The sequence below is a fragment of the Mandrillus leucophaeus genome, unplaced genomic scaffold, assembly GCF_000951045.1.
Source record: "Mandrillus leucophaeus isolate KB7577 unplaced genomic scaffold, Mleu.le_1.0 Scaffold40, whole genome shotgun sequence".
In the NCBI taxonomy this organism is placed as follows: domain Eukaryota; kingdom Metazoa; phylum Chordata; class Mammalia; order Primates; family Cercopithecidae; genus Mandrillus; species Mandrillus leucophaeus.
The window spans coordinates 946,258-963,629 of NW_012104254.1; the positions used below are offsets into that span (position 1 = coordinate 946,258).

The 17,372-nt window shown below is 38.6% G+C and overlaps 1 protein-coding gene across 3 annotated transcripts in view; it reads left to right on the plus strand.

Moving 5' to 3' along the window:
• Window positions 1–17,372, plus strand: part of PDE11A (phosphodiesterase 11A) — a 522,267-nt gene that overhangs the window by 225,804 nt on the left and 279,091 nt on the right. For all 3 annotated transcript variants that reach the window (XM_011991832.1, XM_011991830.1, XM_011991831.1), the window contains 2 exons: window positions 3,097–3,186; window positions 10,083–10,223. In XM_011991832.1, coding sequence (XP_011847222.1) covers window positions 3,097–3,186; window positions 10,083–10,223 — 231 coding nt within the window. The remainder of the gene's footprint in view (window positions 1–3,096; window positions 3,187–10,082; window positions 10,224–17,372) is intronic.

The window sequence follows — 17,372 nt, forward strand, 5'->3', positions numbered from 1 at the left end:
GTAAATGAGGAGTTGATGGGTGCTGACGAGTTGATGGGTGCAGCACACCAACATGGCACAAGTATACATATGTAACAAAGCTGCACGTTATGCACATGTACCCTAGAACTTAAAGTATTAAAAAAAAAGAATTACCAATAAAAGAGAATAATTTTAACAACAACAACAAAAAAAAAAGAAGGTAGATCCTAGGGTTAGGCCGCTTGGATTCTAAATTCAGCTTCACCATTTACTATCTAGGTGACATCGTTAAGATTTGTAAACGGTCTGATTTTACTATACTGTACATGCAGGCTAGCAAGTTAGTCTGCCACAGTCTCATGGATGCTGACAGAAGACATGAGACTCCTGGATCAGTGACAAAAAACAGTTTATTACTCACAACAATAGCAATAGTTTGAGCATCAGCATTTTTGCTGGTTCCCTGACCCCAGTAATAGCACATATAGTAGATTGCATGACAGCAGAGGAACCTCAAATGTCAGCAACCCAAATCTTTTATAATGAACAGTGAACCTGCCTGACCTCTGTCTAGAAGGAGATATTGTCTTTATTATACTGGATAGTAAACACTTCTGTTCTTTGCTCTGAAAGGAGACAGTATCTCTATCTTCCAAGGCTGTTCGTTGTATAAGCATTCCCAAAAGATACAGCCAGTGCCTCTCTTTGCCACATGTGCAGAAACACAAAATATCCATAGAGAATTATCTCCCAAGAACTTTGGGTAAGTTCTTAAAGCCTGAGTTTTCTCATCTGCAAACTGGGATTAATGGTAAAACATAAGTGAATATAAAACAGATATCGTGCATATACAATGCTTAACATCATCCCTGACACATAGCATCATGCCTGACATGTTGACAGAAGGGCTTAGCCAATGTCAATTACTATTATAAATTATTTTTTCTTGAATAAGGTACAGGCATGTTTACTGAATTCTTTCTTTTCTCTAGTAAATAGAATATTGCAACTCAATGATGTTTCACATTATTTGAGTCACCAAAGATTAGAACCAAAAAAGACCATAAACCTGACATTTATAGATAAGAAAAAGGTTCAAGAGCTTATGTGATTTGTTGCATTTCATACAGCAAAACTGTAAAAATAACAAAGATTATTTGATTTAAAATTCAGATTCTTTTTAATTTCACATAATACCTGGAACTCAGTAAATATTGGAATTACAAATGAAGTGAAGCAAGCCTGTGATATATTAGAAAACATTTCACATGTTCATTTGGTCACTCCCCTCTTACTTGCTTGACTTACCAGCCACCTTAAATTTGTCCCCCGAAGGCAAAAATAAATAAAACAAATAAGTAGTGGAAAGTTAAAATAAGTAACCCACATCTCCTCCTTGCTTTTATCCCCGCTATAGTCACTGTCTCCATGGCAGAAAAAAACAAAGAGCCAAAAACAAAACTTCCAGAAAACTACAAGGAAAGTGCTTGCTGTATGTGTAGGTGATATTGAAAGTGGTCCCATTCTGCCTAAAGGCAGGGAAATTCTGATGGAATATCTGGCAGCTTTATGCCAATAGCTTTATCCTGGTTTATGGACAAACTTTCTAAGGCATGAGGGGGAGTAGTAAGAAAGGGGAAAGTAGAGGGTAACAGAAATAACATCTAGTTCCAGAAGGCAATATGTGAAAATCCAGAAAAGGAATTTATCCCAAAAACATCTGCAAAAATCATTTATTTTTGTACCTCTTCTTAATTCTGATCCCATTGTTTCTCTATCTTCTTAAAATGAAGTTATAGCTTTAGTTTTTATATGGCTCTGAAATTCCTTCCAGGACTGTAGGTCAGAGTTGGTCATGCCCAGGTAACCAAAGAAAGATTTTCATAAGGACATTCAGTGATAGGGAATGTGAATTGCCCTTCATCTTTTGTGCACCTCAAGTCCTCTGCGTAATTACCTTGCACTCCAGGTGATTCTGTTCTGGATGTCCCGGGTGCCTCACAAGTGCTTCCTGAGTTGGTGAGGCTGCCGTCATCCCTCACCCACAGCGGGCACTGCACTGCCCTCTGCTGGATACAGCAGGAATTGTTCTATTTTGCCAGGGCTTTGTACCTCTTCCTAGGGCACCATTGTGTGTGTGTGCGTGTGTGTGTGTGTGTGTGTGTGTGTGTGTGGGAGAGAGAGACATAGAGAGACTATGATATAAACATGCTTTTTCCCTCTTGCTTTAGAGAAGTCCCAAGTATGTCACTTGTTTCATCTACATTGTGAAGAATTTACGGAAATAGTTCTTTCAGTTTTTACTTGGCGCATTCTGTCTCTCTGGAATCAGAGACTTTGGAGATGAATTTCTTGAGAGTGCAATGCAGTAGTAAAAATCCCTATGCCTAAACCTCCATGATAAGAAAGTCTTTGTTAGGAGTAGGCCCATCACGGCTGGGTGTTTCTGCCCATAGGAGGACTTCTCCATCACAGGCTCCCAGCCTTTCCTCATCAGGCTTCTGCGGAAGCATCCCACCAGTATGATTTGTGTCCAGTTATGTCTACCCAGTGGCAGACACAATTAGAGCTCTTTTGCAGAAGGTTGCCAGGCCTGCTGACCCCACTGGGCCCATCCTGACAGGCATGTTTAAAACTAGTAGCGGATAGGTCTAGAATCAAGCTGAAATCCCTGCTACAGATGTGAATTGTGTGCCATATACATATGGTATATGCCATATGCCAACAAAAGAATTGACTTATATCCTGCCTACCTCCAAATGTGAGTATGGGCACATGCCTTAAATTCCAGGTGTATCACAGTTTTTTTACTTATTTATCCTTCTTTTATCCAAGAAGCAATACAAGCTGCTTTAGGCACAGTTCCTACGTCACAGCCCTCATAATCTGTTGCTTCACTTTATGTCTTCATAGATGTGAATTCTCTAGTTAAAGACTGATTTACAACATCTTTCAGTTAACTTTGAAAAATATTCATTCTGAAGTTAAAGTACTAGTATCAACAACTCTCTGTACTCAATCTCTGTAGATGCAAATAAAGTATTATAATCAGGCATATAGAGGAAGTGTGGAATTTAGCGAAGGATGTAGCAGTGTTTTTATGTTTTAATGTTCTTACTGCTCTCTTTGTCCCAGGTTATGCAGATGTATCTTCCGTTTTGTGGAATCGCCATATCTAATGCTCAGCTCTTTGCTGCCTCAAGGAAAGAATATGAAAGAAGCAGAGTGAGTAAATAAAAACATTGTTGACACTCCTCAATACTCTTTTTCTAGTTTCTGTAAGTCATTATGTCTTTTAAAAACAGCCAATGAATGATCTTTGAATAGTACAGGAATCTTTTTTTATTTGTATAATTCTGCAAGGCTGTGGTTGAAGATACACTTTAAGCAATAAGCCCAAATGGAAGTGGATACAAATTATCTGTTGTTATTTGGGGGAAGGGGTACAAGCTTCTTTTAAAAATGAAATTGGCTGGGCACAATTGCTTATGCCTGTAATCCCAGCACTTTGGGAGGCTGAGGCGGGCAGATCACAAGGTCGGGAGTTCAAGACCAGCCTGGCCCACATGGTGAAACCTTGTCTCTACTGAAAATACAAAAATTAGCTGGGCGCGGTGGCGGGTGCCTGTAGTCCCAGCTACTCGGGAGGCTGAGGCAGGATAATTGCTTGAACCCGGGAGGTGGAGGTCACAGTGAGTGGAGATTGCGCCACTGCACTCCAGCCTAGGTGACAGAGTGAGACTCCATCTCAAAAAAAAAAAAAAAAAAAAGAAAATTAATATCACATCTATACTGTAAGGCTGCAGATAAATCCTTGCTTATTTATGGCTTTGAAGCAATAACACAATTTGGTGATGCTTTTACAACTAAGTTCCTTTAAGAAGCAAGTTATGTTACAAACATGATCTTACCCCCACTTCCCAGATTTTATTTTTGAATTGAAACAATTTTTGGATTGAAACAATTTTTAAATTGAAAGGGTTTCTGAAAGTGCCCCACACTAGATACTTGGAACAATAATGCAAAGACTATTTTATAGTATGATAAAGAAACTTAGAGAGATCTCTTATACCTTCAGGAGCTACAGATCTAAGTTGCAAAAAAGGCAAAGTCTAGTACTCAAAAAATGCTAAATTATCAAATAGAGATTAAATTATATTATACTCATTCTAATGTTAAATATAGGAAGATTACTGTAACAATTTAGAAATATATTTAACAAAACGATGTTCAAAAGGGTTTGAAACCCTTAATTAATCTGGGCATCAAGTTGATTAAAATTTCATTTGCTAATTATTATGCTTTATGGATATTTTTTATCAGTAAACAGATGAACAGAGTTGACTAATACAGCCATGGTCCTTAGCATGGCATACCACATCTTTTCTCTGATTTGATCTTCTTTTCATCTTTAGCCCCATGTCTTACCATGCTCCTGCTTTCATCTGGCACTCCAGCAATATGGTCCCCAATTTCCAGCAAACAATCTGTTTCATTTGATCATACCTTTAACCGTATTCATCTCTCTGCCTTCAATGCCTCATGTCAATCCCACTCCTTGCAACCACACCGTCTGCCTCACACATTCTTCAGGACCCAGCTCAGCCTTCTGATTAATCTTCCTTTCTACACTTATGGTTTTGCCTTGTATCTACTACCACTATCCTATTATGAATACTTATCACACTGTATTATGATATTTAAGGAGGTCCCACCTCTCCAACTACATTTTGAACTCCTTAAGGGAAGCTTCATGTATGATTAATCTTTGCATTCTTGTGTATGGCACAATTAATTTATTCATTCAACAAGTATTGATTGTGTAGTTCCCTTTCACATGCTGTCTATCCAAATCCCTGCCCTTATGGAACTTACTATTCATGAGAACAATAGATAATAGATAAGAAAACACATTTTTAAAATTGCATAGTATAGGTAGCGATAAATACTGCAAGGAAAAATAAAGTGAGATAAAGGGATAAAGGGTTGAGGAAGGTTGGGTTGGGAGGACGTGTATTTTAGAGGGTGATCAAAAAGGTCTCTATAAGGAGATGATCTCTAAGCAGAAAGCTAAATCGAATGAAGGAGCAAAGCCACATGAAGGTCTGGGGAGAGCATTTCTGGCCGTGGAAATACCAAGTACAAAGGACTTGGGTCAGGAGAAAGCTTGGTCAGTGTGTTTAGAGAGCAGAGAGAAAGGGGGGAGTGAAAGGGAAAAAAAATAAAATGAGAATGTGGAGGCAGGCCAGATGGTAGAAAAGCCTGTGGGCATGGCAAGGGCTTTGGCTTTCATTCTGAGTGCAATGGAAAGCCATTAGACGATTTTGAGCTGAGTCTGACTTACTTTCAGTAGAGTTCACTCTGGCCTCCCTGGAGACGATAAACTGGCTGGGGAGGGAGGGAGAAGGCTGAAGCAGTGAGAAAACTTAGGGAAGAACTGTATTGAAGTCAAAAAATAATATGGCTGAGACTAGGGCAGTGAGAAGTGACAGACTTCCTCCAAAACTGGTGAAATCTACGGGGCTTACTGATATGGGAAATGAGTGAAAGAGACTTGTGGCTGGCACAGCTGGCAAGTAAACGGTTCGATACAGGAGTCTAAAGTTCTGGGGAGATGTCAGGACTGGAGATTGAGATTTGGGAACCAGCAGCATATAGAGGCTATTTAAAGCCAGGGATCTAGCTGGGTTAATTTAGGGATGGATATGTAGATGAGAGAATGGAAAGCTCCAAGGACACGCCCAGGAGCGAAAGAAGGTCACTAGAAGGAAGGACAAAAAGCAGCTACCCGTTTCCTGGAAGGCAAGTTGGCATCAAGAAGCAGGACCTATTCAACTGTGTAAAATGTTTCCATTATCTATTGAATTGGATATTGTCACGTGAGTCCATGTGAAGAGAGTATACCAACAGGCTTTGTATGAGCAATAAGGCTGTTTATTTCACCTGGGTACAGGCGGGCTGAGTCTGAAAAAGGAGTCAGCAAAGGGTGATGGGATTATCATTAGTTCTTACAAGTTTGGGATAGGCGTACAAAGTACATTCTTAAGGGTGGTGGAGAATATTACAAAGTACCTTCTTAAGGTTGGGGTAGACTATATCGTATTAGTTAGGGTAGGGCAGGAACAAATCACAATGGTGGAATGTCATCAGTTAAGGCTATTTTCACTTCTTTTGTGGATCTTCAGTTGCTTCAGGCCATCTGGATGTATACGTGCAGGTCACAGGGGGATATGATGGCTTAGCTTGGGCTCAGAGGCCTGACAGATATCCCAGATTTTCTTCTCTCTTTCTCCTATCCTGGAGCTAGTCTGCATTGTTATTTGTAAAACTTTCATCACTCGTTAATAAAGCAGCAATTTTAAATTAGAAACAATAAAATTACTATAATGTGATTTGTCAGTGCAAGACTCAAGGCACAATTAGTTTTTCCTCTGAGGTGAATGTTCTTGTATATGGATCCCAGAGGCTCTCTCCACGCAATCACAACAAATTGAAAAGTTAAATAATTGTTCAGCTAATATGATCCATCTGAAGAAATAGTCTAGATGATTAAAGAAATAATGTTTTCCCCATTAATAACAGGGCATTTTGCTTGTAATTACTCAGAAAATTCTGATTTTTAATATCTGAACATGAAATTATTGTGCATTGACCCCTTACAGAGATTTGCTGTCCAAATGCCAAATAGCAAGATTCACTTAAAAGTTTTTTCACCTTTTGTTGTTCCTGTTTGCTTTGGGATCATGGAGCAATATGGTCCTTAGCTCTGTTCGGTCTTTCTTTAGAGATAATGTAACCACCCAGTGGGTTCACTTTGCCCACTGCCTAGACAAAGTCAATTTCTCAAGGCAGGGAAATTGCAATAGAGAAAGGTTAATTCACCGAGTTGGCTGTGTCAGAGACCAGAGTTTTATTATTACTCAAATCAGTCTCCCCAGATCAGAGTTTTTAAGGATAATTTGGTGGGTGGGGGAAGGCCAGTGAATAGGGAATGCTGATTGGTTGGGTTGGAGATGAAATCGTAGAGAATTGAAACTGTCCTCTTGCCCTGAGTTAGCTCCTGGGTCGGGAAGGTCACAAGATCGGATGAGCCAGTTTATCGATCTGGGTGGTGCCAGCTGATCCATCAGGTGCAGGGTCTACAAAATATCTGAAGCACTGATCTGAGGAGCAGTTTAGGAAGAGTCAGCTGTATGACTCCTAAGCCATAATTTCTGATTTTGTGGCTAATTTGTTAGTCCTACAAAGGCATTCTAGTCCCCAGAGAAGAAAGAGGTTTGTTTTGGGAAAGGGCTGTTATCATCTTTGTTTTAAACAATAAACTATAAACTATGTTCCTCCCAAAGTTAGTTCAGCCTATGTCCAGAAATGAACAAGGACAGTTTGGAGATTAGAAGAAAAATGGAGCTGGTTAGGTCAGCCCAGCGATAATTTTGCAATGGTGGTTTCAATAACCCTACCTAGGATATTTGGTCCTCTTTCAGTTGCTCAGTGAACTGGACTTATTTCATGTTTTTCCTAACTCATTCAAATGCCTTTTTTTTTTTTTTGAGGTGGAGTCTCACTCTGTCACCCAGGCTGGAGTGCAGTGCTGTGATCTCGGCTCACTGCAACTTCTGCCTCCCAGGTTCAAGTGATTCTCCTGCCTCAACCTCCTGAGTAGCTGGGACTACAGGTGTACACTACCACACCCGGCTAATTTTTTTGTATTTTTAGTAGAGACGGGGTTTCACCATGTTGCCCAGGCTGCTCTAGAACTCCTGGCCTCATGTGATCTACCTGCCTTGGTCTCCCAAAGTGCTGGGATTATTGGCATGAGCCACCACGCCCAGCTACTCAAATGCTTTTTTACCTGAGTAGATTCAGAGAAGAAATTTTCACGTTTCAGTGGTTTCAGGACAAATCAAATTCATTATTGAAGTTGAAAATTAGTCATGTCCCTGAGATGATGATTAGCACCATGATGAATAGGTGTGAATTTGACAATTCATGAAATCCTTTTGTGAGAGATTAGACTTGAAATTGCACCTCTTTCTACATTCTATTGAATCAAGTGCCCTCTGGGCAATTCGCTGTCTGTGTAATTTTCTGATTGCTGTCAGAGAGAAGCATAATATCTACCACGTGTACATAACCTACCATTCTTAAATCTCTGGAAACATCCATGCGATTAAAAATTCCAAGCAAATATTGTTTATTTTTATTTTTTATTTTTCACAAATGCATACCTGACCTGAGCAAACAAACATTATTTCAATGCAAAAAAAAAAAAAAAAAAAAAATTGCAGCTCATTTCTTAGCTGGAGAAAATCACAGGTTACTACAATTTAATTTTTAAATAAGTACACAGTTTTCAAGTTAGAGCTTCAGATTTTTTTCTAAGTCGTGTACTTTTCATTCTGCTGTTTAAAAAAAAATTAATGTGTTTTTTTCCTGATATATAAATATCTAAATGTTCTCCTGGACAGTTTGGGATAAAGCAGTATGTCCTCTTGTGTAGAGGAATTAAGGAGGGTATATATGTATGTGTGTACATATATATTTATTTATATATATGGAGGGTATATATATTTTATATATGAAGGATATGTATATATTATATATATTTATATTATATATGTAATTTATATATTTATATTTAGCAAAGACTAAATGTAAATTACATATATTATATATATATATTTAAGAATCTGAACCTTAATTAGCATTCACCTCTCTAATTCTTTCAGAGTTGTATAAGGGATGTGTATTAGTGAAGAAGTCTGAAGTTTGACCAAGAATCTCTTTCTTCCTGATAGTGAGGAAGAGCTGCTTTGTAATTTTCGGAAATCAATGTGCTTTAGAGGTATTCATTATTTATAAAATATTGTTTTTTGTTTTTGTTTTTGTTTTTTGTTTGTTTGTTTTTGAGAAAGGGTCTCACTCTATTGTCCAGACTGGAATGCAGTGGTGCGATCTCGGCTCACTGCAACCTCTGCTCCCTGGGCTCAAGCGATTCTCCTGCCTCAGCCTCCAGAGTAGCTGGGACCATAGGCACATGCCACCATGCCTGGCTAATTTTTTTTGTATTTTTAGTAGAGACGGGGTTTCACCATATTAGCCAGGCTGGTCTCAAACTCCTGACCTGGTGATCCACCTGCCTCGGCCTCCCAAAGTGCTGGGATTACAGGCATGAGCCACTGCCCCAGCCAAAATGTTGGGTTTGTACCTAGTTGCATTGCATAAAAATTACTATAGGAGAGGAGAAATGCCTATAGCTAATGGTTATGTGATCCCTGTGTCAAACTGAAATATTAATAATCAGAATTTAGTTCTAAAGAGTTTATTAAAGTGAAAAGCTGGGAATGGCCAATCCAGGAGATGCAGACTCCAGAGAAATAGGGTAAATGTTCCAAAGTTAAAAGTTAGACTCTTGCTTCTATAGGCACAAAGCAACGAAATTTAATAGGATTTCAGCATTTTCTATACAAGGCTGGTGTATGAGTTATAACAATATAATTAGTTACAGTTTGTTTTCTTTTCTATACAACTTGTTTTCTTTATAGCTGGTTTTCATTTGCTTTCCAATTTAAAAGAATATATTTAACATTCCATCTTAAGGCACTGTGATGGCCATGGAGTCCTTGTGTGAGAGGAGAAGAGGGAAGTTAATCTGTAGTGAAGATCAACAGTGAAGAGGGAAAGGGTCTTCTCTGGTGCTCTTTAGTAATTTTCAACATTTTACAAAACAATGTTGGTAAGGAAGAAGGCTAATCTATAGTGAGAGAAACAAGGGTTATAGTTGACTTGGTTACACCTGCCTCTCAAGTGACCCCTGTAATCATCATCCTTTAAGACTCAAAATAATCTAGAGTTCCAATAGCTTAGGTTTTGAGTTACTTATTTTCAAACCTGTTACAAGAACTAGCTCTATTCTCAAGTTGTATTTTGCAGTTTAAGCATGTATTCTAAAATTGAGTGATAAAAATATATCAAAACAATCATAAAAGTTTTTAAAATTAGCTACACGAAAAGATTTATTATATTTTATTAAAGCAAAGACTAAATTAAATTTTAAGAAAAAAAAACAACGTTTTTTCAGTTTTACATCCACCTAAATACAACTATTTCATCTTTTCTAGGCTTTGCTAGAGGTGGTTAATGACCTCTTTGAAGAACAAACTGACCTGGAGAAAATTGTCAAGAAAATAATGCATCGGGCCCAAACTCTGCTGAAATGTGAACGCTGTTCTGTTTTACTCCTAGAGGACATCGAATCACCAGTAAGTTTTCTGTTATCTTTTAAAGTTGAAGACGGTGTGAATAGAATAAAGTTGAGTTTATTTGTATTTAAACTTGTGAAATTGACTTGAATCACTCTCTTCCTGACTCTTCAATCATGAGGCAACTTTTCATAAAACAAGAGTTTTTAATTTTCTTTATGTGTATTTCATTCTCATTTTTCAGTCAACTTAGAAACATAGACTTTAAGCTAACAGGGACTTTCTAGATCTATCCCAGGCCTTTGTAATTGCAGATGAAGGAACTAAGGGGTTCAGTGATTTGCCCAACCTCACACAGCTCCATTAGAAGATAAACTCAAGTGTCTGTCTCACTTTTATTTACCTATGAAGGGTAATGCCTTCAGCATTTCTGGGGGTGGATTTCAGTCCAGACAATGCTCCATGGCCTTCGTAAGGCAAGGAGGAAGCAAACAAATGAGTGGAGATTCAGTACCCTTAGCTCTTGGAGCCCAGACAAACTGGACTCGAGCAGATTGGAATGGCCGGTCATTGCTGGGCTGTTCCCTGCAGCAGGTTTGTCCTGTGGAGGCTTCCAGGTTCTTTCACAGCTACTGTGAACCTGTGAATTCCGGCACAGAGTAGCCTTACCAGGTGAAGAGGGCCGCTGTTCACTTCCCTGCAGGGGTTCCTGCCACTCCAGAAGGAAGCATCTCATTCAGGGCCTTAGGGCTGCCTCACCATGGCAATTTGTGGCCAGCTTTCTGGTTTTATTAAGCCCTTTGGCTTTCAGGGGGAAATCTGCTGGGTAGATAAGCAACAATATTGAAATAATAATCATCATCAATCTAAATTCTTGAAAGCTAAATGTCTAAACCCTTGGCAGCAATTTAATATCTTTGCTGAGAACTTGCTTCAAAGATCAGGAATTGTCTAGCAATTAAGAGTTGCTTTAATACCTGACAGAATGTTATTTTGCCACACTTTACTTACAAAAGATTATTCCCTTTGCCTTTAGGTTTATTTTCCTCAAAGAATAAGAACCTTAGGGTAAATTTTGGAGATTCAATAATAAGTATTGTAAGACTCACAATAATGAGTTTCTTTTAAAATCTACGTCTAAAATGTTTAGGAGTGTTTCCCCAGATTTTAGCAGAGATTGGGGCTATTTCTGTTTCAGTCAGTGTGGTTTACACAAACAATAGCCTGGAAAGTATCCTGTGACTGTATAAATCTCAGCTGAACCTTGGGAGAACATGCACACACACACACTCCAATAGCCCATACTTAATGGAGTGCTTTCAGAAACTTTGTGAAACATTTGCATTCATTTAATCCTCATCTTATAAGGTAGGTGTTATTATCACGCTATAATAATTTTATAGATGAGGAAATAAGGCTCAGAGAGTTTCGTGACTTGCCAGTCACCTCCACTGCCTGACTCTAAAGCCCCTTAAAGGATGGGAAGCGGTGGGGGTGCTCATTAGTACCTGGCAGGTTTCAGGGCCACAGAGAAGCCCCCATTAAACAAAGGCAGGAAGGGCAACTGTTGGGGCTTTGGCTTCCAGGATAATCTGAACCACCCCAAGGTCCCTGTGGGAGCAAGTGGCCGGGAGTGAGGGTCAGGGGTAGGTAGGTTGGAATCTGGACACAGGCAAACTCATTGTTGGCTAGCTCACTTGTAAACAGATATGAAAGCAACTTAAACCATCTAAGGGTGGTCATTCTTGCTGATCTTCTAACTTGAACTCGTTTTTATGGTGTGGTCTAACTCTGGCAAATGACCAAAAAAGTATAGATGATGGAAGTTGATATTGAATGTAGGGGCAGAGCTGGAGGGAACGGTAGAAATAGCAATATCTTCATGGTATGAAGTAGGGAGAGGAGTGGTCAAAAAACACCATCTAGTTAGGGTAGATGGTACAAACGATAACAGCACTGGCTGGTATTCTACTGAAAGTTCAAAAGGCCTCTTTGCTATCACTGCTGAACACTCTAAGACTAATGTTGGGGCAGAAAATTCTGGAACACTCCTCATTATATCTTCTCTTTTCTTACCCACCCCCCTCCAAAGTGATATTGATGGAAAAACCGAACTCCGTAAAATATTTTATTTTTGTTTTGTTTTGTTTTTTTGATTTTTTAAATTCTAATGTTCTAAATTTTAATTGATAAATAATAATTTTATGTATTTATGGTCTACAGTGTGATGTTTTGATACATGTATATATTGTGGGATGATTAATTAATATATGCATCCCCTCACATACTTATTTTTTGTGGGAAGGACATTTGAACTTCACTCTTAGCAATTCTGAAATATACATTGTTACTAATTATAGTCACCATGCTGTGTAATAGAGCTCAAAAACATATTCCTTCCGTCTAATGAAACTTGTACACTGTGACCAACAACTCTCCACTCACTTTTACTTTTAGCCGCTGGCAACTACCATTCTACTTTTTGCTCCTATGAGTTCAACTTTTTAAATTTTAGAAATAAGTGAGATCATCCAGTATTTGTCTTTCTGTACCTGGCTTATTTCACTTAACATCCTTCAAGCTAATTCATGTTGTTTGAAATTACAAAATTTTATTCTTTGTAAAGGCAAGATAGCTTTTTTTTTTTTTTTTTTTTTTGAGACGGAATCTCGCCCTGTCCCCCAGGCTGGAGTGCAAGGGCGCAATCTCAGCTCGCTGAAACCTCCATCTCCTGGGTTCAAGTGATTCTCCTGCCTTAGCGTCCCGAGTTGCTGGGATAATAGGTGCCCACCACCATGCCCAGCTAATTTTTGGGGTTTTGCCATGTTGGCCAGGCTGTTCTCAAACTCCTGACCTCAGTTGATCCACCCGCCTCGGCGTCCCAAAGTGCTGGTATTATAGGTGTGAGCCATGGCGCCCAGCCCAGAATAGCATTTTTTAAATGGATGAGTGTTTCTATTACCTTGTGTGTTTTACAGACTTATTATTGAAAGTTTCCTCTGTCATCAGGTCCCTCAAAGCACCTCCAGAAAAGCATCTCTTGAAATATGAAACTCACTCCTTTTTTTTTTTTAACTTTTATTTTAGGTTCAGGTATACATGTGCAGGTTTGTTATATAGATAAAGAGGCTTTTTCTGAGCCAATATGAGTGACTGTGGCCCAGGGGAAATACAAACAAAAGAAGCCTTGAGTAAGTGGTCCCAAGGTAGTTGGATCGCAGTTTGGTTTTATACATTTTTTGGAGGCAGGAGTTACAGGCAAAGACATACATCAATACATGGAAGGTATATATTGGTTTGGCCCGAAAGGGCAGGATATCTTGAAGCAGGGACTTACAGGTTATAGCTAGGTTCAGAGATTCTTTAATTTGCAATTGATTAAAGGAGTAAGGCTCTATCTAAAACTCAGAGTCAGGAGAAAGGAATGTTTCAAATTAAGATAAGGATGCTATGTAGCAAGATTGGTGGCTTGCAGGAATGACTTAACCCTTCTTTGCCTTACATGTGTTAGGTCTTGTTTATAATTTGGTATCTTATTGCCAGAATGAGTCTGTTTCATGAGTCTATGACCTCTATTTGAACATTAATGCTGCTCAGCTGTGTATGAACTCCAAAACGGAGGGCAAATAATGAGAAGGCTATTTGACTTTCCTTCCATTTATGGCCAGGAATTCAGTTTTTAAGGTTTCTCTTGGGTCCCCTTGGCCAAGAAGGGGTCTGTTCAGTTGGAGTAGGACTTTATTTTTAGTTTATAGTGAGAATGAGCTCCTCTAACACCATAGGGATGAACTCTGAAAGTAAAAGTGAACCAGGTGAAAAAAAATATTAATCTGTTCAGTATTGTTCCAGAAGCTGTAAAGACTTGTTGGCAAGTCTGCTGCCTGCGGAGGTGGTAGGAGAAGTTTGGGGTAAAGGTATCTATTTATGTGGCATCCCCAGCAGAAAACCTACCAATGCTGGGCATTCCTTTAATACACTTCTCACCAAAGGCTTCTCAAAACTTTAGGCTTGTAGATGTCACAATTCTGTGCACCACCCAAGTTGTGCAGTAGAAATTATAGAAAGGAGATGAGAAACAGTCACGCCACATTCAGGAGAAGAAGCCAGGATAAACAGGAGAATGTTTATCTCTGCCCCCACATTCAATGTCAGCTTCCATCATCTGTACTTTTTTGGTCATTGGCCAAAGAGTTAGACCACACCATAAAAACGAGTCCAAGTTAGATGATTAGCAAGAATGACCACCCTTCTAATCTACTGTATTAGAAGATTTTCAAACTTGACAAAGTTATTTTTACTGGAAATGTTTCAATAATAAGTATATTTTTATAATAATAAAGGAATCCATATAAGATCTCCATATTACCAAGCAAATCCACAGTTCAATTATACCTTTTCCATATTAATTATGACCTTTCTTTCTTTCTTATTATCAATGAACCTATCACTAGCAGGATGCTTCTTAGACAGTCTTCATCACCTCTGATGCCCCTGGTATTTATGATAAACACCAAAGAGCTTTTTCTTATGCAAAGTGCTAGTTCCATTTTTTAGGTGTGTTATAACCAATAATTATCTACATAATGTAAAGCAAAAATTTCAGGAAAAAAAGATTGATATCAAGGGGTTAAGGGAAGTGTCCCTGTCCACACCCCTCCCCAACTTGACAGTAAGCATGTGGTATGTTACTTCAGGGGAGGAATAACTGAGAATACGGGAACAGTTAAATGGAATTTTAAGTTCCAAAATGGACTTTTAAAATTTATAGCAGGGCTTTGCACAGTAGCATGCACCTACAGTCCCAGCTACTCAGGAGGCTGAGGCAGGAGGATTGCTTGAGCCCAGGAGTTCAAGGACAGCCTGGGCAAAATAGTGAAACACCACCTCTGAAAATCAATCAGTCAATAAATAAATGAATAAATAAATAATATAAAATTTATAGCAGGGTTATTCTGGAAAACCAAAACTTTTTCCTAAAGGCTTGAATGAATCAGAACGTAAAATTATGAACAAAACAGTAGAATGGAAAGAGAATAGATGAAGCCGTAGACTATCCCATTCTTGGGTTGCCTAGACTAAGGGAGGAGAATCGGAGAGGAGAATAAGAAATGTGAGGTCATCAGTCTTCCTAACCTTGCTCCCAGACTCAATTCTCCGTATAGTGATGGTGGTGGGCATTGGAGAGCGGGTGGGGGGAGTTGAAACTTCCCCTAGACACCATGGCAGGAAAAATAGGTGACAATGTCAGAGGCGTTAAGAGGCAGTGAGAGCCTGACAGCTTTTCTAGAGTCCTGAAGGAGCATGAGAGGCAAATGCAGCTTTCCCCATTTCCTGGCAGACGTTAACAGAGGGAGGGCTGGGGCCTGAAGAAGCCTAGCTGTCAGGATGAGGAAGGGACAGGGTTGTGACCTGGTGCTGGAGGGGCTGTGGATATTTATGCATATCCAGTGTTAGGAATGACTATGCTGAGGGTCAGCAAGGCCTTCTTATCTCAGAACAGAGGCCAATCTGCTTGAGCGGGTGACTGCAGACCTGCCGTGTCTCTTCCAAGCACCCGGAAAGGTGCAGGTCACCTTGGTGAAAATTTCAGTATTAAAAGAGTTTAAATCTGAAATGACTGAGAAAACCTGAAGTGGCGGATTTAACTGGAGTAATCTCTTTTGTATTCTGTCAATAAGCAGGCTTGGGGTCAAGCAGATAAATTTAGTTGAATTATAGAAAAAGAATATGTTTTTTTTTTTTTTGTATAGCTGTATCTGTGAACTTTTAAATCTATAATCAATATGCAAATTATATTCTATAATTAGTTATCTTGTATTCAATCCACATATGTAACAATTAGATAGATGGGGAGACTGACGTATTATTCTATAAATGTTTTGGAAGCAAATGGCTGGCAATTTGGGGAAAAAAGAACTGTAAGAAGCTGGATTTCTAGTTCATACCTATAAAAATATAATTTTTATAAAAGGCAAAATTATGATTCATATAAATATAAAACAAATGCAAGCTGAAGATTTTTTAAACTCATTAATGTATGAGAGAACCAATATGATGTTAAAATCAGTCCAAAGAGTACTTGAGAAGTTAGGTATTTATGGGCAATGTTAGGATACAATTTCAAAGTTAAAAACAACACTGGTTAAAGACAAAACTAAGCCATAAACTATAACCTTCAAGATTATCTTTTCTACTGGAGAGAATCACTTGTATCTCTACCAGAGAAAGGTACAAGTTAACATGTAATTTCACTAAATCTGGAGTCTTTTATCTGTATTAACCAGTGAGAGGAAGGAACTAAGTACATGTCTTAGATCAGAAATCGGCAATGTTTTCTGTAAATGCCCACATAGTAAATATTTTAGGGTTTGCAAGTCACACAGTCTCTATTGCAGCTACCTAACTTTGCCCATTATAACGCAAAAGCAGTCATAGACAATATGTATAAAGAATGAGCATGGCTGTGTTGCAATAAAACTTTATTGACAAAAATAGGTAGTAGATCAGATTTGACTAGCAGACAAGGGTTTACAGATCACTGTTCTAGATAATCCTTTGCCCTCTTATAACATTGAAAAATGAGTACCCAGCTTTTTGCCTTATTTCTGTAATGCCAGTGTAAACTTCAGATGAATCAAAGATTTAATGTTAAAAAATCAAATGCAAAAATACCAGTTAATATGTTTTATTCATTTGGTAGGTAAAGGTTCATTAGAACAATCATTCAATTCTGATGAGAATAAGCACTTTCATACAGCTCTATGATTTTTTTCAGCCATCAGATTGGTAAAGCTTGAAAATAATTGTAATAACCAGTATGAGTATGGGAATTAGAAAATTGACTTTCTCGTTACTAATAGTGGGAACTTAAGTTGGGATAACTTTTATGGACATCAGTTTGGTAAAATATATTTGGAGATGGAGTCTTGCTCTGTCACCCAGGCTGGAGGCTCAGGCTGGAGTGCAGTGGCGTGATCTTGGCTCACTGCAACCTCCGCCTTCCGGGTTCAAGCAATTCTCCTGCCCCAGCCTCCCGAATAGCTGAAAATATATTTTAACTTGAAAAAGGGATAGGCTTTGCACCCAGCAACTCCTCCTCTTAAAATTTAGAATAATGAAATGGATGGAGACCAGACCAAACCGAGTATATAAGAATACTTATTGCATTCCTATAGTAGTGTATTTAGTACTATATAGTATATTATATAT